Here is a 26,493-nt window from a genome sequence, read left to right as displayed (position 1 = left end):
TTGAATTTTTGAATGTATTTAAAGCATTAAATTACGGTTTCTTTCTGAAAAGAAACTATTTAAAAATGGCATCTTAATTACGACATGGCCCTGTCTCTGATGCCACTGACTAAAAATTCTGCAGTAGCTTCACCTAAATGTAATACTTTTATTCATTAAATGTGAAACTGAGTATTGCAATAAATATAATAATCCCCGTGTTGTTTATACTGCTATTAACTTAAGTTTTTTTATGTCATCTTTACATTTTCAGTTTTTAAATTTTCAACAATTTTTTTTTGTATTGACAATGCATCTATCTTAGAAGTCTTTGGAGCAAAACCTGGAGATTTTTGCAGTTGAATATAGGGCAGTTTGGGCTTTTAGCACTCCATGTAGCAATTTGGCATTGTGGGATATGCACATTATCTGAATGTTTCTGTTAAAATGAACAGTGGTGAAAGAGCTATGTGGATATTTAAATTGTCATCTTTAGGTAAGATGGATGTAGCCATTCTTCAGAGCCATTATTTCAGGGTTTTTGTCCATAGGGAAACTTTCACTGGTTTAAATTAAATTGTTTTAAAATCAGCTTTATTAAACTGAGACAAATCCATGTGGATACTGTTATTTTGGTTCAAGTGGCTTATTTGTTTAACCTAAACTTGTCACCAGCTAAATCAGAAAAGGCCACTCTTATACTGAACTAAGAATGTTCGCATAGTGGTTTGCACTGTTTTAACTATATCCGTTTAAATTCACCCTTTAGGTTAAACTGATGGAACATTTTCAAGTTTTTCCTTGATTGTAACCGTAGGCGTGCATACGGGATGTGCTGGGTGTGCAGCACCCTAATGCAGGGGTTTCAATGCAGGCCTAATGCAGGCCTTTTGTATCTGGCCCACGAACCTTTTTAGATGTGGCACTAGGCGCCATCTCGCTGTTTCAAGCTGATGCTGGAGGGTAGAGCTGCCACCGAAAGAGTGGAGAGCACGCGATTTCTTGGCGGATGGCAAGTCACAGCGAGCTGCCACCGAAAAAGAAGGAGCTGCGAGAGTTTGCGGCAGATGGGAACATGCCGCGATCTGCCGCGGAAATACCATTCCGCATGACATTTACACCCCTGATAAAGATCATGAAAATTCCCTGGGTGCACACTCTAATGAAATGTGCTGTGCCCGCCTATGATTGTAACTGTTTGAAACAGAATTTTTAAAAGAAGGGTAGTCTTAAATTCTGGGGGCCTTCTTAAAGATTCATTTACAGACTAAAGTTTTACTCCTTTTTGCTCCAGTTAGTGCTCAGTAGCACTCTTTGAGAGTACACTGGGTTTTACTATGGACAGCTTCAACAGAATTGTTAACTAAGCTCTGATTGCAGAATCCATATTGATGATGGAGGAACTAGAAGGAATTTTTAGCTTTTATCTTCCAGATTGAGATTATATGGCTTGCACTTAAACTAAGAAGATGTGGCCGGGGAGTTATTGAGAAACAAAATATGGGCCCCCAAGATGCCATCTTTATAGCATCCTGTCTAAGAAGAACTACACCTTAAGGGTTAAAATGGACCCTAAACTGAGCAGATGGTCAAATTAGCAATCATGTTTAAACCCATCCATCCACTTTTGTCCCCAAACCTCAGAATGATCCTATCATGGAGTAGTTGCAGTTGTAGCTTAATATTTCTACTTAAAAGGTCTATGGTATTCTGCTTTTTCTCTCAAGTGTAAGATATGACCTCAAGTTAACAATTGTGTTTTGCAATTCTGGATTTGAGTGCCACCTTGTGGACTGTTAGAAGCATCGGAGAAAATGAAATAAACCCCCACATCTCTTATGTTGAAAAATCATCAAGTTAAGGGCCTGATTGAGAGGAGATTTATATAATAGCCATTTTCCATAAGAATCGACTTAAATAGAAGTAGGACATACACAGAAAAATATGCAGTGTGTGGTGACCTGTATTTTTCACCTGTGGCTGGCAAGAAGGTTGTAACTTTCTCTTTCACGGGATCTCACCATAGCATTCCATGCCTTCGTTACTTCACTTTTGATTATTGCAATGTGTGATACATGAAGTTAGCCCTGAATATTGTTTGGCTAGTGTAGATTGTGGCAGTCTACATGTTAATGTTGCTTCTCCTGGGAAAAATATTGCACATATTCTGTGATCAGTACTTTCTAGTTAATTTTTAATGTACTAGTTGAGTTGTTGGTTTTTGACCTTTTGGAGACATACAATTTTGAGGTCCTGATTAGTTTAGAAAGTTTTGTTATTGTGGCAGTTCAATTCAGCTGAAGAGCTCAAGTTTATATCCACCAGATTAAATGTCCTCAGAATGTTTTCTGTTATGAGTTCTGGACCTTGGGATATGTTCACTGAAATAATGTGTTCATTCAAATAATAATGCTATAAATGAAAATGTACACTGCCATTTTATAAATATCTAAGTCAACACATGGATTTCATATTATTATCCTCTGAAGGTCAACTTACTTTGTCTTTATCAGATCAACATAGGAAACAAGTTTAGCCCTAAGGCCTTGCCATTGAAAATGCCTCTAGCAGTGCACAGTTTTATCTCTTGTGTTCCAGCAGTGCACAAGAAAAGAGGTACTAATCATACTGGCTTCATAGATCAACACCTTGAATTATATCTGGAAGCAAAGAGCACTAATATAATATGCTTCTTATGGCAAAAATGCACTTCTTGTAATTTCTGACTGATGATGAAGGGTAGCATCAACTAGAGGTATTATAGTAATCTGCCCTGGCAGTTGCAAAAGCCTGGTTATCCCCCAAGGTCCTTTTCAGAGAAAGAGACCATTTCATTTGCCACACCAAACATAGCTTAAAAAAGAAAAGGCGTTTAAGTGCAGTCCTTTCCACCTCTTGGAAGGTTTGCAGGCAAGTCAACAAAACCTCATGGCCAACAGTATCAAAGGTCACTGATATATCTAACCAAATTGGTATGGACGTTTGATCTTTTTGAATTGCTAGTGACTTTTGCCCTGCCCTGCCCTCCCCGCGCCTCCCCCCCGCCCCCCCCCCCCCCCAAAAAAAAAAAAAAAAAAAAAGATTTCTCACAGTAGGCTCATTTCACATAGGCACTGGGTCATCTGTTCAACTGCATTGATTGGGTCAGATGTCAGAGAGATAGACCTGGATATTGTCAGCATGCTGAAACATGTCAACCTGTGTCCTTTTATTGCCACTTCTTGCAGTTTCTGATAAACACTGAACAGAAGGGGAGGCCAGGTTTAAACCTTGTGTGGTGTTCATGAGAGAGTCCTCAGGGTACAGGAGCAGTCACAAAAACGTAACTGAGCCCTTTCACAGACAGAAAGGAGTAAAGTATTTCTAGGGACTGAAGATGTCTGAACAATCAAGGCAGTTATATCAACATCTTATTTTTGGATTGAGAATAAAGGAAAAGCAGTGAATTATTTTGTGTAGTTTGTAGATAAATTAATTTGCATAGCCTACACTTATCAGGAAAAATCCACAATTAGAAATATAACCATAGATTCCCAATTACAGTGACATTACAGTGACACAAGGTTTGAACATTGCTAAAATGTAATAGCGATTCTCTAAATTTCATTTTCTCTATGTGGTTTTTATTTTTGGCCTGCAGAAAGAACAATGAATTGACGTAGTTGTACCTGATAGCATCTTCTGATTGTGTTGCTGACGTATCAGTGTGGTTTTGTGGTTTTGTAAAGCTGTTCATGACATGTAGGCTTGCAATCATATTCAAACAGTAACTTCTAACAAAACTTTTGATCATATTGAAAATATTTTATCACATTTTCCACAGACATTTTAGCAGATCTTATTTTTTACTTTTGCATTTATTTTGGCTTTTTGAGTTATTGCTGTTAATCTAGATCCTTACTATGAAATATTAATGGAAAAAAATGTTGTTGGTTGGTTTTGGAACAGAATTAAAATTCTTCTGGGCAGAAAAAAAAATCATATTGATGACATTAAAACAATAACAGAAAATGTGGAAATCCAGAAGTTCTAAATGACTTCTTTTTTTGTTTGTTTCAGTTTTCACCAAAAAGGTTAGTAGCAATTGCATGTCTAACATAGTTAATGCCGGTGAAAATGAGGTAGGATCAGAGGCTAACATATGGAAATAACAAGTTAAGATTACTTAGACAAGTTAGATGTCTTCAAATGCCTGATGAAATACATCCTAGAATACCCAAGAAGCTGACTGAGGAAATATCTGAGCCATTAGCGATTATGTTCTAAAATTCACAGAAGATGGGAGAGATTCCAGAGGAATAGAAAAAGGCAAATATAGTGCCAGTCTGTAAAAAGGGGAATAAGGTCAACCTGGGGAATTACAGACCAGTCAGCTTAACTTGAGTACCCAGAAAGATAATGAAGCAAATAATTAAGCAGTTTGTAACCACCTAGAAGACAACAAGGTGATATGTACCAGTCAGCATGGACTTGTCAAGAACAAATCGTATCAAACCAACCTAATAGCTTTCTTTCGCAGGGTAACCAGCCTTGTGGATGGGGGGAAGTGGTAGATGTGGTATATCTTGACTTAAGTAAGGCTTTTGATACAGTCTTGGATGACCTTCTCATAAACAAACTAGAGAAATACAACCTAAATGGAGGTACTATAAGGAGGCCGCCTAACTGGTTGGAAAACCATTCCCAGAATGTAGTTATCAGTGGTTCACAGACAAGCTGGAAGGGCATATCGAGTGGGGTCCCACAGGGATCAGTTCTCAGTCTGGTTCTGTTCAATATCTTCATCAATGATTTAGATAATGGCATAGAGAGTACACTTATAAAGTTCTCCAAGCTGAGAGAAGTTGGAAGTGCTTTGGAGGATAGGATTAAACACTCCATAACGCTCCTCAGCCTATGGCTTTGCTGCCCTCCCTCTTTCCCCACCCAAAGCGGTCTCAGAGGAGAATGGCCAGGCTGCAGTATGTGGTGCACTCCACGCCGGTGGAGGCGAGCAGAAAGCAGTGGTGGCCCCGTTAACAGCTGGCCTGCAAGCAATCATACTACCATTTGAGACTGTGAATGAACACTAGGCCCCCACCCCCACCGACTTGAATGTTCATAAATAAAAGTTTGCATCATTTCAACACGTTTCTTTATTAAATCATATCTTGCTTGGGAGGGATTTGGAGGGTACTGATGTACATGGTAGGGGAGATTTAAAGCAAAGGCTCATAACATACAGGAACATAAATCATTATTGCATCTCATTGCAGAGCCTGGTTTTCAATGCCTCCCTAATGCGAAGCGCTCCGCGGTTAGCTCTCAGCATATTGCTGGCATCTGGCTGCTCATAATTGGCAGCCAGTCTTTCTGCCTCCACAGCCCAACCCTGGGGGAACCTTTCCCCTTTCGCTTCACATACATTATGAAGAACACAGCACGCAGATATCACTGAGGGGATGTTCTTTTCACTCGTCCAGCCTAATGAGGAGACTTCTCCATCTGGCCTTTAAATGCCCAAACGCACATTCAACAACCATTCTGCAGCTGCTTAGCCTGTTATTAAAATGCTCCTTGTCGTTGTCAAGGTGCCCGGTGTATGGCTTCGTTAGCCAAGGGAGCAAGGGGTAGGCAAGATCCCCCAGGATCACTATTGGCATTTCAATACCCCTGATGTGAATTTTTTGGTCTGGGAAGAAAGTGCCCACCTGCATGTTAGAGAACAGCCTCGAGTGCTGAAATACGAGTGCGTCATGCATCTTACCAGACCATCCCATATAGATATCTGTAAAATGACCCCTGTGATCCACAAGGGCCTGCAGGACCATGGAAAAGTACCCCTTGCGGTTTATGTACTTGGTCGAGAGGTGGGCAGGCGCTAAGATAGGGATGTGTGTGCCATCAATGATCCCCCCGCAGTTTGGGAACCCCATCGCAGCAAACCCATCCACTAAGTCCTGCACATTTCCCAAAGTCACTAGCTTTCATAGCAGAAGTCTATTAATGGCCTTGCACACTTGAATCACGGCCGCTCCCGCTGTAGATTTACGACTCCGAAGTGATTTCCAACGAAGCGGTAACAGTCGGGGTTTGCCAGCTTCCACAAATCGATGGTCACTCGCTTCTCCACCATCAGAGCTTGTATTAAGCGAGTATTCATGCGCTTAAGGGATGGGGCCAGCTCTGAGCAAAGTTCAAGGAAAGTGGCCTTTCACATACGAAAGTTTTGCAGCCACTGGTCATCATCCCACAGCTGCATAACGATGCGGTCCCACCAGTCTGTACTTGTTTCCTGGGACCAGAACTGGTGCTCCACAGACTGCAGATGATGCGTTACGGCCTGCAGCAATCAGGAATTGTTCCGCTGGATGGCTTGTAGCAGGGCAGCCTTGGTGGCATAGCAGTTGCCTGTGCTTCGGGTTCTTGCTCTTCTTTGAAAATACTCCATGATAAGTTGAGATGTATTTGTGATGCTCACAATAATAATGCAAGAGTTGAGCTGGCTCCATGTCTCCACAGCAATGGCAAGCGTGCGGCACAAACAAATGGTGTGAGAAACGGTTTCCTATTTGTTTGGGGGAAGAAGAAAGGGGGAAGGAGTGTTGCATCATGGGACGACAAATCTCGTCCCAACAGCCACCGTGGCTAGTTGCATTGTGGGATAGCTACCCACAGTACACTGCTTTGACTGCCGATACAATCGTGGTGAGTGTGGATGCACGAGTCCAGCGCAAGGAGCGTGGTGTGGACATGATCCAGCGACTTCTAAAAATCGACGGGTGAAAGTCGACTTTAAGTAAGTTGATTTCACTCTGCAGTGTAGACATACCCCAAGAGAGGGTGTGGAATCCTCATCAAGAGGTCTGTAAGAACATGTGGCCAAACACCTGTCAGGAATGGTCTAGGTTTACCTGATCTTGCTTCAGATTAGGGGGCTGGACTTGATTACTTCTTGAGGTCCCTTCCAGTCCTATATTTTTATTATTTTATGAAGACTTTTCTTTTGTGGGCATTTTGGGGGAGTGGGATGTTGTTTAAGGGAGTAATTTTAGTGGAAGTGAATTTTTTTCTTATTTTTTCCCTTTGCTGTAAATCTAGATGGCAATTACTGGTTTATCCGTGTTTAACTATACTTATAAATTATTTCCAAGATTGCTTAGTACTTAGTATTTAGTGTAGGTGCCATTTTGTTTGTCTATATAAATCTAGATAAATAAAAAAAGAAAAGCTGCATCACCACCCACTGCTGTGACCTGTCTGATGGATGACTTTACTGTTTCCAATCCAGGAGGATTTAAAAAAAACCCACATATAGTTACTATATCAGTAAGTAAATTGTATTGCTCTTAAAATATAATTTTTTTACTGACAGTTATTGCTATATGTGGTTTTCATACTTTATCATGACTCTTATTTTAGTGTCACCAATTGAGACGATGAAATGGGCAGCTGAAAATAAACCTTTCCCTCCCACCAAAATTTGGAGGGAATATTGTAAATAGTATAAACATATCAAGATGTATTCTATTAAAAACACACTTTTTGACTGTTTGCATATAACTCATTACTATTTATTTTGTCTCTCTTATAGATGATTCTTTGGGACTGGGACTTGAAGCAGTGGTATAAACCCCATTATCAGGTCAGTCTATTTTATCTGCACTGGAGGTTGTGAGTGCAGATATTTCTATGAGTCATTGCAATGACAATATCCTGATACTGATTCATACTCAAGGTGATTTACTGGGCTTGTTGAGACATCCATTTTGGTATTTCCCTGTGAAAGTAAATTTTTCCTTTTGCACGGCTTTTATGCCCACTATTGCTACTAGTTATTCTGTTAGTTCAAATGGTTGAGATGTGTTGTATATCTAAAGTTCCAATAATGCTGATGACACATAGGAAGGTCGTTATCACTCCACAGCATGGAATTTCTGTTTTCTCCATTTAAAAAGAAATCTAGGAAAATATATACAACAAAGTTAAGTTTAAAGACAGCTCATACTGCAAAATCAAACACTCAGAAGTTAGGAAATGCCAGAATTAAGATTGCCTTTATAACCTTAATAAACCCTTTTTTGTATATATAGTCTTTAGTTAAATGATCATATACTATTTTTCCACAGAACTTCTGCCTTATTCAGTGCACATTATGGATCATGAGCTGGGGATGAACTAAGGTTGTTGTCTTTAGCACCTCAGTCTTATTTGCTGAAGAAGCTTGAAAGGTGTGGAATAAATGAAGCAATAGATGGTCTCATGGTTTAAGCAGTTGGATGATACCATAGAGAATTGGGTTTTATCCCTTTCTCTGGTGCAGAGTTCCCATATGATCCTGTCACTTAAAAGTCACTTTCTCAGGTGGCAACTATTGTGTGTTCCTTATTTTTATGTGCCCAACTTGATATCTGTGGTTGGCGTTGCAAAACTGCTCAGTGCTCACATCTGTAGCTGAAGTCAATGAGAGCTGATCATTGGACTTTTTCTGAAACATCAGGCCTAGATGTCTCAAGTTAGGCAACAAATTTAGTAGGCAGTTGTGACTATTTTAGCTTTTATGTCTCTGTTCCACATCTTTGAAATAGGGATGATGATAACTTCTTAATTTAGAGGAATTTTGTGAAGATAAATAATTAATGTTTATGAAGAACTCACATACTATGAGGATTAGTCCCAGAGGAAAGCCCATCTTAAAGCTTTTTTTCAGTGCAGAGGTATGTGGTGTGCAGTAAATAAAGCATTGAGTCACACTTTGAATGATAAGGATAAAAAAAAAATTCAATGGCTATCCAATCAGTGAGCACTTTACATCCTGAACATTAAGCGAGGCAGAGATCCTGTAGAAAAAATAGCATGTTAAAAAGATAGTGGGTCTGCTAAGCACTGAGGATGGGGTGGAGGTTAAGGATAATCTAGGCCTGGCCTAATATCTAAACAAATACTTTGCCTCAGTTTTTAATGAGGCTAATGAAGATCTGAGGGATAGTGGCAGCGTGGCTAATGGGAATGAGGATATGGAGGTAGAAATTACCACATCTGAATTAGAAGCCAAACTCGAATAGCTTAATGGGACTAAATCAAGGAGCCCAGATAATCGCTATCCAAGAATATGAAAGGAACTGGCACATGAAATTGTAAGCCCATTAGCAAAAGGTTTTTATTAATCTGTAAAATCAGGGGTTGTACCGTATGACAGGAGAATTGCTATAATTATTCCTATTTTTCAGAAAAGGAAAAAAAGTGATCCGAGTAACTGCAGGCCTGTTAGTTTGACCTCAGTAGTATGCAAGGTCTTGGAAAAAAATTTGAAAGAGAAAGTAGTCAAGAACATCGAGGTTAATGGTAATTGGGACAAAATACAACAGGGTTTTACAAAAGGTAGGTCGTGCGAGACCAACCTGATCTCCTTCTTTGAGAAGATAACAGATTTTTTTTTAGACCAAGGAAATGCAGTGGATCTAATTTATGTAGGTTTCAGTAAGGCATTTGCTACAGTTCCACATGGGGAATTATTAATTAAATTGGAAAAGATGGATTTAATGTGAAAATAGAAAGGTGGATAAGGAACTGGTTAAAGAGGAGACTACAACGGGTCATACTGAAAAGTGACCTGTCAGGCTGGAAGGAGGTTACTAGTGGAGTTCCTCAGGGATCGGTCTTGGGACCAATCTTATTTAACTGATGAATACGTGCGCACCGGAAAATACTACAGAGCATACTTCAGTGCCGTCATTGACAATGGAGCCGACAGCGCTGGCTCTGCGAAAACATGTTCAAAAGAGCAAACATTATGAGGAGGAATTTGTAACATCTTTCCAGCTATCCCCTCTCTACGGGACTGACACCTCTCTAGTGCACTTCACTCATGAGCAGCCCATGTCTCCCATCCCCTTCTCCAGGGATGAGGAGTATGATAGTGAACAGGCTACCTTTTCTTACTAACAATCATCACCTAGAGGCCACCCACCCAGACATTAGCCACATCACAGGCAACCAACATATCCATGGTTTGCACCTCTATGGTTTGCTCCACAATATCGTATGCCCTGTCCTGGCTGGGACACCTGGTCTACTTACTCTCCATCTCACTGTAGACCATCAACCTCATATAGGTGCAAAGAAAGATCACCTATTAGATCTACTCAAACACGACCCAAAACAACCGGTCCTGCTGACGAACAGAATGTGAGTGTGGAGTAAGAAATACCTCCAACCACACACAGCTCATCCTCCTCACCTGATGAGACCATAGTTCCCTCACCCCCACAATTGCAAATGATTTTAACCAGTTCCAGGAACTATTTAAGAGGGTGGTGGACAGTTTGGAGATCCCACTCCAGGAAGTGACAGGGTCACAACACAAATTGCTTAAAATATTGCAGACCTCAGCATCTACCAAAATCGTCCTTCTGATGGATGATGCCCATATGGAGCCAGCAAATAACATCCGGCAGATGGCCGCCACCATCCCCCATACTTGTAAAAGGGCTGACAAAAATTATGATGTCCCTGCCAAAGATACTGAGTTCCTCTTCACCCATCCAGCTCCTAACTCCCTAGTTATAGAAGCTGCTAACCAGAGGAACAAAAAGCAGCATCATAAGTTGACACTACATGACAAAAGACTGGACTAAATGGGAAGAAAAGTCTACACATCAGTTATTCTTCAGTTCAGAGTAGCAAACTACACTACGTTACTATCAAATTATGATCACAAAAATTATTCCAAGATATCAGAATTTATTGAATTTGTCCCGGAAGATAGAAAAAGAGCAATTTCAATCGTTGATCAAAGAAGGGCAATTGGTCGCAAGAACAGCGTTGCAAGCTTCCCTTGACATGGCTGACACTGCGGCTAGAACTGTGGCAACTGCTATCGTCATGCAGAGGGCATTATGGCTTCACTCTGCAGCCCTGCCTAAACAACTGCAGGCAACAATCAAGGATCTTCCTTTCGACAAAGCAAAGCTCTTCGCAGAAAAAATGAACAAAGTCATGCATACCATGAAGGATTCCAGGGCTACACTCCACATCCTTGGAATTTACACACCTGCAACAAGAAGAAGACCCTTCAGGAATCAGCCATATAATTCCAGATACCAACATTACTCACAAAACAGATGGTTCGAACAATCACGCTCCCAACAAAAAGCCACAGCAATGTGAACAGACTGACCAGCAGCAATCAACATCCCAGGCTGCACCTCCGAAGCAACAATTTTGAGGACTTGGTCGAGGGTCTATACACCTCCTCCTATTATTCAAATAACAAATATCACAGGATATTTTTGAGGGGATAAGGCAACAAGCCACGTTTATTGTGAATACAGAAATTTGATAAATAGTATCAATAGAAAGAAAAGTATCAACACTGTAATAACATCAATATTGTTCTTTACTTTAGTGAAATAGTATTAATAATGTAAACACTAGGAAAACAGTATTAACATTGTATCAATACTACAATTACAGAGACACATGTTTCAATTGATACTTTCATTCCCACTCTCACACACTGACGGGCATACACAGACAGGGAGACAGACAAACATACATATGGGTCTCCCAGTTATCAGCCTCTTGTTATGGTTACCAGCCTCTTGGTGCTCGTGGTAGTCACTGGCCAGGTGATTGTAGCATGAGGGTGAGGAGCAAGGTTCTGCTGATGTGCATCGGTACTCCTAGATGGTGTGGTGATGTAGACCTGAACCTCCAGCCTTCGTCTTTCTGTTCCATTTTATAGGAAAAAGACCCCATGTAAGTCTATGGGTTTTTGCTCTGTCAGGCTGCATCTGCATTTGGTGTGATTCTTAATCACCCTCATTGCTGCAAGCCTGATCAGATTTTGTCCTTTAAGTGGGCTGGCCCAAATTTTATCAGGGGACTCCTCTTCGGCCATTTGAATGGTAAAAGTTATTATCTTCGCTCCTTTCTTCTTCCCTCAAGCCTTTTAGGTGAGGCTAGTGTTTTCTTCGTGTCTGTTTCATATCCCTTACTGAGACCAATTGTTCAATCACTCTCCCCGTCTACATCCACCTCAATTGCTCAGCCATTCACACTTCAATCACTCAGTGCCAACTCCTAGCTGAAGAATTCACATATTATTTTTAAAGCAAACATTATTTCATTTTTGCCAGTATCTTTCACAATTAGGTAGGTATATTATATTTTACAGTGTGACTTTTTATATTTAAAATAGGGTTTTTACAAATATATTGAAAGTGAGTAAAATTAACAGATAAAATGGTCTTAAAACAGATAGACAGAAAGTAAGTGAACATTTCAAAGGGTAAAACAATAAGAGTTAGCTGAGGTTTTAACTTTTGATTAAAGTTACAATGTGTCAGGCTGAAGTGCCTTTTGGTAGGAAGGGGGGCAGTGTTTATGGTTCTGTTCTTTTATGTATTTTTCAAAAACAAGATTTGGCCAACATCCCGCCTTCCGAAGCCAGAGTCTCTCTTGTTCAAACATCTATTATGGCCCTTTTACCAACACTTGGCAAACATAACATCAGACAAATAGGTACTAGAGATTATCAGATCTGGATACACTATCCCCTTTACTCCATACTTAAAACCCAAACTCCTTCCCTGTCCCTCTTCAGGGACCCATCTCATGAACAACTATTACAACAGGAGGTCGATCATTTCCTCCAAATAGGTGCCGTAGAGCATGTTCCCTCCCAACACAGAGGAAAAGGCTTTTATTCTCATTACTCTCTCACCCAAAAGGAGACTGGAGGTTGGAAACCCATTTTAGATTTAAGAAAATTGAACAAATTCATAAAGATACAAAAATTCAGGGTGGTTATTCTGGCTACCATATTGCCGGTGCTGGAACCGGGGAACTAGTTTGCAGCCTTCGATGTTCAGGATGCATATTTTCACGTTACTATTCATCTGGCCCACAGAAAATTCCTGAGATTTACACTGCTCAACAACCGCTATCAATACACAGTGCTACCCTTCAGCCTTTGCACTGCACCAACACTCTTCTCCAAGGTACTTGCTGTAATAGCAGCATACCTTCACAGATATGGGGTCACCATAGTCCCCTATCTTGACGATTGTCTAATAAGATCATGCACTTATATGGAAGCTGTTCATGCAGTTCACACTACAAGAACATTATTTCACACACTAGGGCTTATGATAAACGACAAAAAATCCACCCTATAGCCTGTGCAACAACTGGAGTTTATAGGTGTTCAGCTGGATTCCCTCGTTGCCAGGGCGTTCCTACCAAAGACCAGATTTCAGACCATTGTGAATCTGGAATCCATAATACAAAGCAGCCTAACTCTGAACGTACCCACATGCCTTCAAATGTTGGGTCATATGGCAGCTGCCACTTTCATAGTGCAAAATGCACAGTTGCACTTGTGACCACTTCAAATGTAGCTCGTGACAGTTTACAAACCACAGAGACAATCTCTGTACAAAACAGTAGCAGTGCCAAAAAAGATCAATCAATCATTAAAATGGTGGACACAGCCCAACAATCTTCAAACAGGAACTCCATTCATAAGCAAAATACCTTCAATCATGATCACGACAGATGCATCACTAATTGGATGGGGAGCACACCTGCAAGAGCATACGGTTCAAGGGAAATGATCACCACAGGAAATGAAATTACACATAAATCTACTGGAGTTACAGGCTGTCCGCAAGGCCTGTGTACACTTCCTACCTCTGATAGCAGGGAAAACTATAAAGATAATAACAGACAACATCACATGTATGTTTTACATCAATCGTCAAGGAGGCGTAAGATCCGTCTCTCTATGCTCAGAGGCAATGAGACTATGGAATTGGTGCATATCCCACAATACCCACATTTCAGCAGCATATCTACCTGGAACCCAGAATATCACTGCAGACAACCTGAACAGAAAATTCAGCACCAATCACGAGTAGGAATTACACAATACAGTCCTGGAAAACATCTTTCGTCAGTGGGGTTATCCACAATCCATCTATTTGCAGCAATGAAGAATCGCAAATGCTGTTACTTCTGCTCAAGAGCAGGTCTAGGTACACGTTCAGTGGGGGATGCATTCCTCATCAACTGGAACACAGGTCTTCTGTATGCATTCCCACCTATCCTATCTCCGTGATAGCTAAAACCATACACAAAATTAGCACGGACAATACGAAGATGCTAATGATAGCACCAGCATGGCCCAGTCAACCATGGTTCACTTATCTCATATAGATGTCAATCCATGCACCAATCGCTTTCCCACTATTCGATGATCTCCTCTCCCAGGACAACAGAACCATACGCCATCCTCACCTGAAGAATTTACATCTCACAGCATGGTTCCTAACTGGTTCCGCCAATCTGAACTACAATGTTCGGAGCCAGTGTGACCCGTCCTGTGCCCAGGGTAGCCAACTGATAATGCCAAGGTCAGGGCAGGCTGCAAATGGAGAGAAGATTCTCCCAACACTGGTGGGTGACACTGAAGTCAGGCTTCCCAACCAGCCACAAACTGCGCTTCTGAATCCCCACAGAAGCCGGTATACAAATACACACAGCCCCCTTTACTGCATTTCAGCTTCTGGCTCCCAAATCAGCACTGGGTCCAGTAATGAGACTAGTTCTTTATACTCTTTACTAAAAAGGTTCCCACTGACCCTAAAGGGTCAACCACAGCACCAGATCAATATAAGTTTGGATCTTACCTAAAATACCATGCTGCCAGCCAATCCTTTAGTAACTAAAACTAAAGGTTTATTGTAAACAGAAAGAAATAAGCCATAAAAGAAATGTTAAAGGGTCAGAGCAAATCAGATACATACAAATGATTGAAAGTTCATATACATCAAGTTTCTGGGAGAATTGTGGAGTTGCAGGCTTGTATAGTTCCTCTGATATACATCCAACACCTGGATGGGTCTAAGTCCTTCAGTTCAGTTGCAAAATGAATTGATCCAGAGGCAGATATGTGTCTGCAGCTGAACAGGAACAAAGACAAAATGGTTTCTGTGGCTTGGCCTGATATATCCTCTGGTCTTGGCCATGCTGTCTTGTGGAATGTAACAAGAACTAAAATGGAGTCCAGAGTCACGTGGGCCAATCCTGGTAACTTTTCAGGTATGCCTTTGGTTTTTTCCTGGGCCCCTTGCATCCGTGGGCATCTTAATGGGCCATTAAGCAGGCTATTGTCCTGCTGCCATCCTATCTGGGGTGTTGCCCAAGCAGCACAATTTGAAATACAGATATCTCAAATATATCAATAACTTCCATTTCACATGTTACACATGAACATAAGTATTATCATCTGACTTACATATTATAACCTTTCTAACAGTACCTAACATGGCATATCTCACATGAATTATTATGATTTTGACACACTGATGTTAACCAATATGACAATGCTCTCCCCCCATTTACCCAGCATAACAACCAGTAAGAAATATTTTACTAAATAGCAGAAAACCTGCCACAAGAAAAACGTACCTTCAGAAATGGTGTAGATTCTCCTTATGGTGTCAACAGAAACAGTGTCAATGCACTAACGGCATCAATCCCCACTATATTAGACTATCTCCTGGAAATAAAAAAATCTGGTTTAGCGATTAGCTCAATTAAAGTACACCCAGCAGCTATCACCACCTTCCATGATCTCATAGATAATACCACAATTTTTGCGCATCCAATTGTCAAATGCTTCATGACTGGTGTACAGAACGTGTACCCAGACATAAGCCCTCCCATAATACCTTGAGACCTCAACTTAGTCCTCAGGACCACTATCAAGTCACCATTCGAGCCTTTAGCGACTTGTTCATTAATGCACATGTCCATGAAGGTAGCATTTCTAGCGGCAATCACATCAGCACACCATGTGAGTGAACTCAGATCGCTTATGGCCCACCCACCATATACAGTATTTCACAAAGATAAGGTGACACTATGACCTCATCCTAAGTCACTTCCCAAAGTAACATCATCATTTCACCTTAACCAAAACATTCATTTACCTACCTTTTACTCAAAACCACACTGTAATGCACAGTATGCACCCTCATGCACTGGACATCAGACGAGCCATTGTGTTTTACCTAGAAAGAACAAAACCCTTCAGGAAATCTCCCAAACTTTTTGTATCAATTACAGAATGTTCCAAAGGTTCCATATCCATCCAAAGACTTTCAAAGTTGATTTCAAGCTGCATCCACACATGCTACACACAGTCAGGGATATCACCACCACAAAGGGTCAGGACACATTCAACCAGATCAATTGCTACATCCACAGCCTTCTTGCATAATGTTCCAATTACTGAAATATGCAAAGCAGCTACCTGGGCCTCGGCCCACACTTTCATAAAGCACTACACCATCGATCATGCATCAAGACATGATGCAGTAAACGGACTATCGGTACTCTCTTCTATTCAACCTAACAACTCTGAAGTTCCCTTCTCAAACTGAGAGCACTACTCGAAAATCACCTGAAGTGGAGCACTCTCAGGGCACTACTTAAAGAAGAAAAGAGGGTTGTAGTAGTAGGCTTGTGCAGTAACCGAGATTCTTCGAGATGTGTATCCCTGTGGGTGCTCTACTACCCACCCTCCTTCCCCTCTACTTTGGAGTCAAACGTTATGGCTCTACAGTAGAGAAGGAACAAAGGATCCCAGGTCCTGCACGCTTTAAAGGGTGCCAACAGCGCAGTGAGACAGGGACGGTGCATGCGCAACCTGGATGGGCATTGCTGGAAAAATCTCTGATCGAGGACATGCCAGCACCTGGAGTGGAGCACTCACAGGGACACACATCTTGAAGAATCTCAGTTACTGCACAAGTTGAGTAACTCTCTCTTCCCAACTCAGTGAATGAGTGCTTCTAGCCAACCACTTATGGGATTATGCTATGGTGTGACCCCAGCCACTGTCCCCAGCCCCAGATGCAACCCTAGGAACTGCCGCCTTGTAATGTTTAGTGTTGCCCACTGAACACTGCAAGTTTATATGTTCGTCAGTTTATCAAAGAAATTGATATGCACTAGCCTTGTCACTTCAAATAGAGTCTCTAACACACCTTAAACCAAATGAACTGCTTTAGATAAAACAAACAAACAAACAAATTTATTAAGTACAGAAAGATTTTAAGTGATTATAAGTCAGAGGAAAACAAGCCAGATTTGATCAAGAGAAAACAAAAAGGTAAATTGCATTCTAAACTAAGCGTAACACTTTCAGCAACCTTACAAACGCATGATTATCACCACAGGCTTCCAGCCAGGCCCTTGGCCTATGATCAGCACTTCAGTTACTTGATGGTGTTTGTAGATGGAGGTGGAAGAGAAGAGAGATTGCAAAATGTCTTCCCTTTTCAAAATGTTCCTTCTCTCCTCTGGGGCTTCATCCGCCCTTTCAGGGTCAGGTGACAAACAGTGTCTTTGTATGGCTTCATCCATGTCCTGAGTCAGTGAGCATCCCCTTATCTTGGTTTCTTTGTTGATGCTCACGCTCGTCCTTTGTTCCTGGAAGAGCTGTGTTTGTTTTATGCATGCCTTAGTGTGGTGCGAACTGCTCCTCTGCTCAGAGAGTCTTGCTTGTATATGCTTTAAGCCATGAGACACATCTTTGGGCATATCACATAGTGAAGCCTGATAACCATACACATGACATTGCAACAAACATATTACCATAACAATAACGTTCAAAACATCATGAGCATTCCAGAAACATCTTACATGACATACTTTGCATTAAACAATACACAATTACACTATAAGGGTGATCATGGGAGGTACAGGGTGTCACAGAGAGGAATTATTTAAATTCAGCGCCAATGGGACACAAGAACAAATGGAAATAAACTGGCCATCAGGAAGTTTAAACTTGAAATTAGATGAAGGTTTCTAGCCATCAGAGGAGTGAAGTTCTGGAATAGCCTTACATGAGGAGCAGTGGGGGCAAAAAGCCTAGGTGGCTTCAAGACTGAGCTTGATACATTTATGGAGAAGATGGCTTAATTTGGCAATTAACTGATCTTTGACTACTAGCTGCAAATATGCCCAATGGCCTGTGAGGGGATGTTAGATGAGGTGGGTTCTGAGTTACTACAGAGAATTCTTTCCCAGCCATCTGGCTAGTGAGTCTTACCCACATGCTCAGGGTTTAGCTGATTGCCATATTTAGGGTCAAGAAGAAATTTTTCCCCAGGGCAGATTGACAGAGGCCCTGAAGGTTTTTTGCCTTCCTCTGCAGCATGGGTCATGGGTCACTTGCTGGAGGATTTTCTGTACCTTGAAGTCTTTAAGCCATGATTTGAGGCTGCCGCCAGATCGATCTTTCTTGACCGATTGAGTGGTCAGTGTAGACCCGTTCAATCGATCAGGAAGTCGACTCTGGTGAATCACCCCCTCAAGTAGCGTAGTGCTGCATCAACGGGAACAGTGCCCATTGGCACAGTGCAGTGTAGACAGCGTGCAGAAGGGAAGCAGAGCAGTCGACGTGAGTTACGCAAGCTACTCTGCGTAGTTTGCGTAACTCCCGTCGACTGCCGCCGAATCTCCAGGTAAGTGTAGACCAGGGCTGAGTTACCATTATGCATACACACAAGAGGATAAATTAATGTAGCATATACAATCTTAATTCTGGCATTTCCTAATTCTTCATTGATTGACTTTGCAACCTTCACTTTCATTTTAGTTTTTCATAGCTTTTTTTCTATGTAATAGTATTTACAAGAAAACCACATATAGTGAATGATTGTCCATGTATTTTCAATACAGCTATAATTTTCTACCTATTCAACATTATATATACTGAAGACTTAAAACACCATCCTAATGAAAACACTTTCTTACAAAAAGAAAACAAATTTTTATACTACAAGATAATTCTAATATTCAACAGTGGAATAGCTGGATAGAATCATAGAAATGTAGGGCTGGAAGGGACCTCGAGAGGTCATGAAGTCCAGCCTCCTGCGCTGAGGCAGGACCAAGTAAACCTAGACCATCCCTGACCTGTTCTTAAAAATCTCCAATGCAGGGGATTCTGCAACCTCCCTTGGAAACGTCTTCCAGTACTTAACCATCCTTGTACATAGAAATCTTTTTCCTAATATCCAACTTTTAAATCTCCCTTGCTACAGACTAGGCCCATTACTACTTGTTCTACCTCCTACGTACAGTGGACATAAAAAAACAATTGATCACTATGCTATTTAGAACAGCCCTTAATATATTTGAAGACTGTTATCAAGTTTTCCCTCAGCATTCTTTTCTCAAGACTAAACATGCCCAGTTTTTTAACATGTACTCATAGGTTACGTTTTCTAAACCTTTTATCAGTTTTGTGGCTCTCCTCTGGACACTCTCTAATTTGTCTACAACTTTCCTTAAGTGTGGTGCCCAGAATTGGACACAGTATACTGCTCTGAGTGCTGAGTAGAGTGGGACAATTAATACCTATGTCTTACATAAAATCTCAGAATGATTTTAGCTTTTTATGCAGCTGCATCACGTTATTGACTCATATTCAATTTCAGATCCACTATAACCCCCAGACACTTTTCAGCAGTACTACCACCTTGTCAGTATTCCCCATTTTGTAATTGCGCATTTGTTTTTTCCTTCCTAAGTGGAGTACTTTGTCCTTGTCTTTATTGAATTTCATCTGCTGATTTCAGACCAATTCTCTAATTTTCAAGGTCCTTTTGAATTCTAATCCTGTCCTCCAAAGTACTTGCAACCCTTTCCAGCCTGTTGTCATTCACAAATTTTATAAGCATACGCTGCACTCCATAATCTAAGTACTTAATGAACATATTTGAATAGTACCAGACCCAGTACTGATCCCTGCAGAACCCACTAAATATGCCCTCCCCGTCTGACAGTGAATCTTTGATAACTCTTTTCTGAATGTAGTCTTTCAACCAGTTATAAACCTACTTTATAGTAATTTTCTCTAGACCACATTTCCCTAGTTTTTGTATGAGAATGTCACGTGGGACTGTGTGAAAAGCCTTACTAAAATTAAGATATATCATGTCTACTGCTTTCCCTATATCTGCTAGGTCAGTAACCTTGTCAAAAAAAGGAAATTAGGTTGGCTTGGCATGATTTGTTTTTGGTGCTTACAAATTAATTGTTTAATAATTTGTTCCAGTATGTTTCTGGTATTATACTTAGGCTGACTGGTGTATAATTCCCTGTGTCCTCTTTTAAAAGATGGGTATTGTGTTTGCCCTTTTCCAGTCCTCTGTGACCTCTCCTGTCCTCCATGAGTTCTCAAAGATAATTGCTATCAGTTTCAAGATTGCTTCAGCTAATTCCTTTAGTACCGTAGGATGAATTTCATTGGTCTTGCCGGCTTGAATACATCTAACTTATCCAAATATTCTTTAAAATGATCTTTCCCTATTTTGGCCTGTGTTCCTTCCCTCTTGATATTAATATTAATTGTGTTGAATATTTGTTCACCTTTAACCATTTTAGCGAAGACTGAAGCAAAATAGTCATTAAACACCTCAGCTTTCTTGATATCAGCAGTTTTATTAGCGCTCTTTCCCCACTAAGTAGAAGACCTATGTGTTCCTTTATGTTTCTCTTACTTCTAATGTATTTAGAGAACTTCTTCTTTATTGCCTTTCATGTCTCTTGATAGATGTAACTCATTTTGTGCCTTAGCCGTTCTGATTTTGTCCCTACATGCTTGTGCTTTTCTTTTGTACTCTTCCTTAGCAATTTGTCCATGTTAATACTTTTTGTAAGATTTCTTTTTAAATATCAGGTCATGAAAGAGCTCCTGATGAAGTCATTTTAGTCATATTACTATTTTTCCTGTTTTTCTTTCCCATCAGAATAGTAGGCAGTTGTGCCTTTAATACTGTCCCTTAAGAAAGTGCTAGTTCTCCTGAACTCCTCTGTCCCTTAGGTTTTCTTCCCATGGTGTTGATTCTGGACACTTTGTGATCAGTGTGAATACCAGTGAGACATGGTACGCCCAATTTGCAGATCAATACGGTTTAGTGTGCAAAGTTTTCTATAAATATACTAGTTAGATACAAAGCCTAAAATTAACTACAATGTATCATACTCACTAAGCCTGTAGAGCTAAGCAGTTACTCAGAAGGCTGTATACAGGAACGGCTTTCTTCAGGGACCCTGCCAGGGAGTCAGTGGATCCTCTGGTCCAACTGGCAGCACCTCCCGCAGAGTCAGGTGTTGATGGAACACCCCCCTTTGTCTAAGTGATGGCTACTTATACCCTTCCATAAACAACCTTCACCTAATTATCTCTCTCTCATTATCATATATGCTAATTACCTACATTGGGTTTCCACCCTTAGCTACATTCCGTTCTCACCATGGTAATTGGGGTCGTCAAAACAACATCTGGTGATAGGAGGGGCAGAGTGAAAATATGGCCCCTGGCAATAAAAGTGTGCAGCTGTAAGCATACAGTATCTGTATTATGTCTTATTATGTGCCATGCTATGCAGAAACGGAGACATCTGTAAGGTTACTCAGTCTGTGCCAACTGGAAGATGTCATGCTACAGGGGTCAGAATAGCCAAGCAAGCAACTGAAGCTATGCTAGGCCTGTAGGACAGTGGTCAAGCAACTCAAGTTGTACTGGGCCTCCATCAATGGGACCTTACCTACTAGTTCTGAGTTTGTTAAAGTCTGGTTTTTTGAAGTCCATTGTCCTTAAGAACTGCCATACTGAGTCAGACCAATGTTCCATCTAATCCACTATCCTTTCTCTGACAGTGGCAGTACCAGAGTTTAAGGAAAGCATACAGAACAGGATGGTTGGAGTTATCCATCCATGCCTTCCCCTCCCAGCATCTGGCAGTCAAGTTTTAAGGACACCCTGAGCATGGGGTTGCGTCCCTGATTATCTTGGCTATTAGCTACTGATGAACCTATCCTCTATGTACTTATCTTGTTTTCTTTCAACCCAGTTATACTTTTGGCCATCCCAACATGCTGTGGCAATGAATTCCACAGGTTAATTGTTTGTTGTGTGAAAAAGTATTTCCTCTTCTTTATATTAAACCTTGTGCCTGTTAATTTCATTGCATCACCCTTGGTTTTTGTGTTGTGAGGAAAGATAGATACCACTTCTCTATTTACTTTTTTCACACCATTCATGATTTTATAGATTTCTATCATATCGCCCGTTAGTTGTCTCTTTTCTAAACTGAACAGCCCTAATCTTTTTAGTCTGTCCTTATATGGAAGCTGTAGCTTTGTTGCCCTTCTCTGAACCTTTCCCATTTCTACTATATCCTTTTTGTGAACCTGAACTTGGCACAGTATTCAAAGTGTGGGCATAGCATGGATTTATATAGTGGCATTATGATATTTTCCTGTCTTGTATTCTATCCCTTTTCTAATAGTTCCTAACATTCTGTTAGTCTGTTTGATCACAGCTGCCTATTGAGCTGATGTTTTCAGAGAATTATTCACAATGACTTCAAGGTCATCAAGGTTGGACTCATCAAACTTTAATTGCTAGGATTGCCTTTGGAGCCTTTTTAAAAATTGATGTTACATTAGTTACCTTCCAGTCATCTGGTAGAGAGGTTTGTTTCAGCAATAGTACTAGTTCTGAAATTTCAGAACTCTTAGGTGAATCTGGTGACTGATTACTATTAATTTATCAGTTTGTTCTAAATCCCCTTCTATTGACATATCAGTGTGGGACAGTACTTCAGATTTGTCACCAAAAAAGGATAGTCCTGATGTGGTTGTCTCCCCAACATCCTCTGCGGTGAAAGCTGATGCAGAGGATTCATTTAGCTTCTCTAAAATGGCCTTGTCTTCTTTGACTTCTCCTTTAACATCTTGGTTGTCTAGTGGTCCCATTGCCTGTTTGGCAGACTTCCTGTTTCTTATGTACTTAAAAGAATTCTTACTGTTAGTTTTTGAGTCATTAGCCAGTTGTTTCTCACAGTCTTTCTTGGCCTGCTTTAGTTTACTTTTACAGTTAGCCCGCCAGAGTTTGTGTATCCTCCTATTATCCTTATTAGGATTTGACTTCCAAATTTTAAAGGATGCCTTTTTGCCTCTAGGGGCCTCCATTACTCTGCTGTTTAGCCATGGTGACATTCTTTTAGTCTCTTTTTGTCTTTTCTGATTTGGGGTATACATTTAGTATGAGCCTCTCTTACGGAGTTTTTAAATTGTCCCCATGCTGCTTGCAAGCATTTATCTTTTATGACAGTTGCTTTTAATTTTCATCTGACAAATGTCATCATTTTTATGTAGCTTCCCTTTTTAAAGTTAAATGTTACTGCGGTGATTTTTTTTTTTTTTTTTTGCTGTTATCTCTCCTGAAAGGGTGTTACATTATTATACTATGATCACTATTACCGAGTGGTTCTGCTATTGGACCAGATCCTGTGCTCCACTTAAGGCTAAACCAAGAACTGTCCCTATCCTTATGGGTTCTAGGACTAGCTGCTCCAAGAAGCAGTCATTTATGGTGTCTAGAAATTTTATCTGTGCAATACGCCCTGAGGTGACTTTTACCCGGGCAACAAGAGGATGGTTGAAACCCACCCATTATTATTTCACTGTCTGCTTTTATAGCATCTCTAATCTCCTTTAGCATTTCACAATCACTGTCACGATCCCGGTCAGGTGGTCAGTAGTGTATTTGTACTGCTATACCCTTTATTCAAACATGGAATTTCTATCCATAGAGATTCTATGGGACAGTTTGTTTCACATAAGATTTTTATCTTATTAGACTCTATGCTTTCTTTACTATATAATGCCAGTCCCACATCAGTGCGACCTACTTTGTACTTCATACCCTGGTATTAACGTGTCCCATTGATTATATTCTCATCTACCAAATTTCTGTGAGGTCTATTATATTAATATCCTCACTGAATGCCAAGCAGTGTAATTCACCCATCTTAGTATTTAGACTTAACATTTGTATATAATCACTTGTATATTTTGTCAGTATTAAGTTGCTTCCCCTCATATGTTATAATTAAATAGGACTCTATTTCATTTGACTTTTTCTCGCTAGCTTCTACTTATACTTTATCAACTTCTTTCCTATCCTCTTTATTAGGGCATAGAGTTTCCCTTTTGATAAATTCATCCCTATCGGACATCATCGAAACTGTGCTCCTTCTCACCTCTCAGCTTTCCCTCAGCCTTTAGTTTAAAAAATCCTCTCCAACCTTTTCAATTTTATGTGCCAGAAGTCTGGTTCTATTTTAGTTTAGCTGGAGCCCATCCCTCCTGTACTGGCCATTCTTTTCCAAATAGGTTCCCCCATTCCTAATAATCATAAATCCTTCCTCTCTACATCATGCGCGCTCTGAGACCTTGTAGAGGCCTACAGAGACCTTATTTTGCTTCTCTCACACCTTCCTTTCCTTAGAATAATGAAATATATCATGTCATGATTACTTTCACCTAAATTGCCTTCTACCTTCAGATACGTAACTAATTCCTCCCTGTTGGTCAGAATCAAGTCTAAAATCGCTGTTCCCCTGGTTATATCGTCCACTTTCTGAAACAAAAAGTTGTCCCCAATACAATTCAAGAACTCACTGGAAATTTTGTATTTTGTTGTATTACTTTAAATAGCCAGACATTGGTTGTAAAAGTTCCCCGTCACCACTAGGACTTATCTTTTGGATATTTCTGTTATTCATTCTAGAAATGGCTCATCCACTTCCTCTTCTTGAATTGGTTGTCTGCAGTAGGCCCCTCTATGACGTCACCCCTGTTTCCCCCCCCCTTTTATCTTTGCCCAGAGACTTTAACCTGGCTGCCTTTCACCTCCTCATGGACCTCAGAACAAATGAAGTGAATGTAACAGTATTATTTGGTACTGTTAGGTATTTGCAATATATTACACAAACTGTCATTTTCTGTTTAAGGAAAAGGTACATTTTCAGTGGATGATTGTGCTTGTTTAATGAACAAAAAATATATATGCATAGCTTAATAGTGCTTAAGAAAAAGTGAAGATAATCCTCCACAATTACTCTCCTAATTCTTCCCTGCCCTAGACCAGTTCCCCACTTCCCATATGTGCATCTGAGGCTCTGAATCCCCATCTACCATAACCAGAGCCTCTGACTTCTCACAGTTACTACAGCCTAGTCTACACTTACCTGGAGATTCGGCAGCAGTCGACGGGAGTTATACAGAGTAGTTTGTGTAACTCCCTACAACTGCTGTGCTTCCCTTCCGTGCGACATCTTCACTGCACTGCACCACTTGAGGAGGTGGTTTTACTGCATCCACTTCTGGATCGATTGAGTGGATTGAGTTATGTATAGTAGAAGTAGGGGTTGGGATTAACTCAGGGACTGATTCAGTGAAGGTGACTTTTTATGAAGATATGAAGCCAGTCTCTGAGCTAGATGCCTGAGCTGAGATGTCTGAGCTAGATGTCTGAAATGAGACAGGATCCTAATAATCGGACACAGTCCTCCGTGAAAAGTGCCCCAGCAACTGAACCTTAACCTCTGGGACTCTGGTTACTCCTGCCGCTGTGGCTGTGAGCAGAGGAAGATGTCTTGGCAAGACTTCCTCAAAAAGAAAGAGGTTGGGGAGGGGCGTGTTGGGTGGAGGGTGTTTGTTTATGCCTTTGCGTGGGAGCAGGAATGAGGGGGAGTGGAAAATCATTTTCTCTCTTGGGTAGTAAAACAGGTAGGACCAGCTTTGAGCATGTGCCTCAGGGCAAGTCTACACTGCTGGCAAAATTTGGTGGCAGTCGACGGTAGTTACACAAGCTATGCAGAGTAGCTTGTGTAACTCATGTCGTCTTTGTAACTTCCCTTTAGTGTGCTGTCTTCACTGCACTGTGCTGACAGGAAATGCGTTCCCATCGATGCAGTGCTATGCTTTTTGGGGAGGTGGTTTTATTAGATCAACTTCTGGATCGATTGATCATGTCTTCGCTGCCGCTCAATTGAACCGGAAAAATTGATCTGACGGCGACGAATTTACTGCCCTCAGTGTGTACATAGCCTCAGATGCTGGCTCACTTACAACCTTCTGCAGTGTTGATTTGCTCAGTGCAGACATCCTCAGCACAGCAGCTGTCAGGGCCTGCATATTGGGAGCCAGTTGCTGCTGCTTCCATCATCCAAGCTGTGTCCCTGGCAGCAGTGCAACTGCTGCTGGTATTAGTGTCCCCAGCATGGGCTTTGTCATTACAAGGCCAACCTATGTCACAGCTGTGATGAGGTCCCTTGGGGTAAAACCTGAAAACCAGGAATGCCATGTCTTCTTAACTCTCCAGCCTGGGCTGTCCCTCACAATGCTTTGCTAGTGACAAGCAGCAAACCCATTCAGGTGCTGTTACAACCTAGCCCAGCAGCATGCAGAGCACCACACCCATCTAGATCGCATGAATGTTTACCTTGGTTGCCTCTCACTCTGTGATGCATTCAGCAATTTAAACTTACACAGACATCCACAGGCAGGGACACATCCAGCTGAGTTATATGAATGCTTTGCCCAGTCACTCACAAACCAACAATAAAAAGGCACCAGTGAATTTCCCCCAGCTCT

At 40.9% G+C, this 26,493-nt stretch overlaps 2 protein-coding genes across 2 annotated transcripts in view; one reads left to right on the top strand and one right to left on the bottom strand.

The window, feature by feature from the left end:
• The window catches only part of PSMA1 (proteasome 20S subunit alpha 1), a 505,652-nt gene that overhangs the window by 175,333 nt on the left and 303,826 nt on the right, over positions 1–26,493 (bottom strand). The gene's annotated exons all lie outside the window — the stretch shown is intronic.
• PDE3B (phosphodiesterase 3B) overlaps positions 1–26,493 on the top strand; it is a 238,160-nt gene that overhangs the window by 115,050 nt on the left and 96,617 nt on the right. The window contains exon 3 of the mRNA XM_067540721.1: positions 7,553–7,603. Coding sequence (XP_067396822.1) covers positions 7,553–7,603 — 51 coding nt within the window. The remainder of the gene's footprint in view (positions 1–7,552; positions 7,604–26,493) is intronic.

Source organism: Emydura macquarii, unplaced genomic scaffold (assembly GCF_026122565.2).
Source record: "Emydura macquarii macquarii isolate MOO-44397 ecotype Brisbane River unplaced genomic scaffold, CSIRO-AGI_Emac_v2 contig_587, whole genome shotgun sequence".
In the NCBI taxonomy this organism is placed as follows: Eukaryota; Metazoa; Chordata; order Testudines; family Chelidae; genus Emydura; species Emydura macquarii.
Note: the sequence above shows the minus strand (reverse complement) of the source record. Positions and strands in the feature narration are given on the sequence as shown.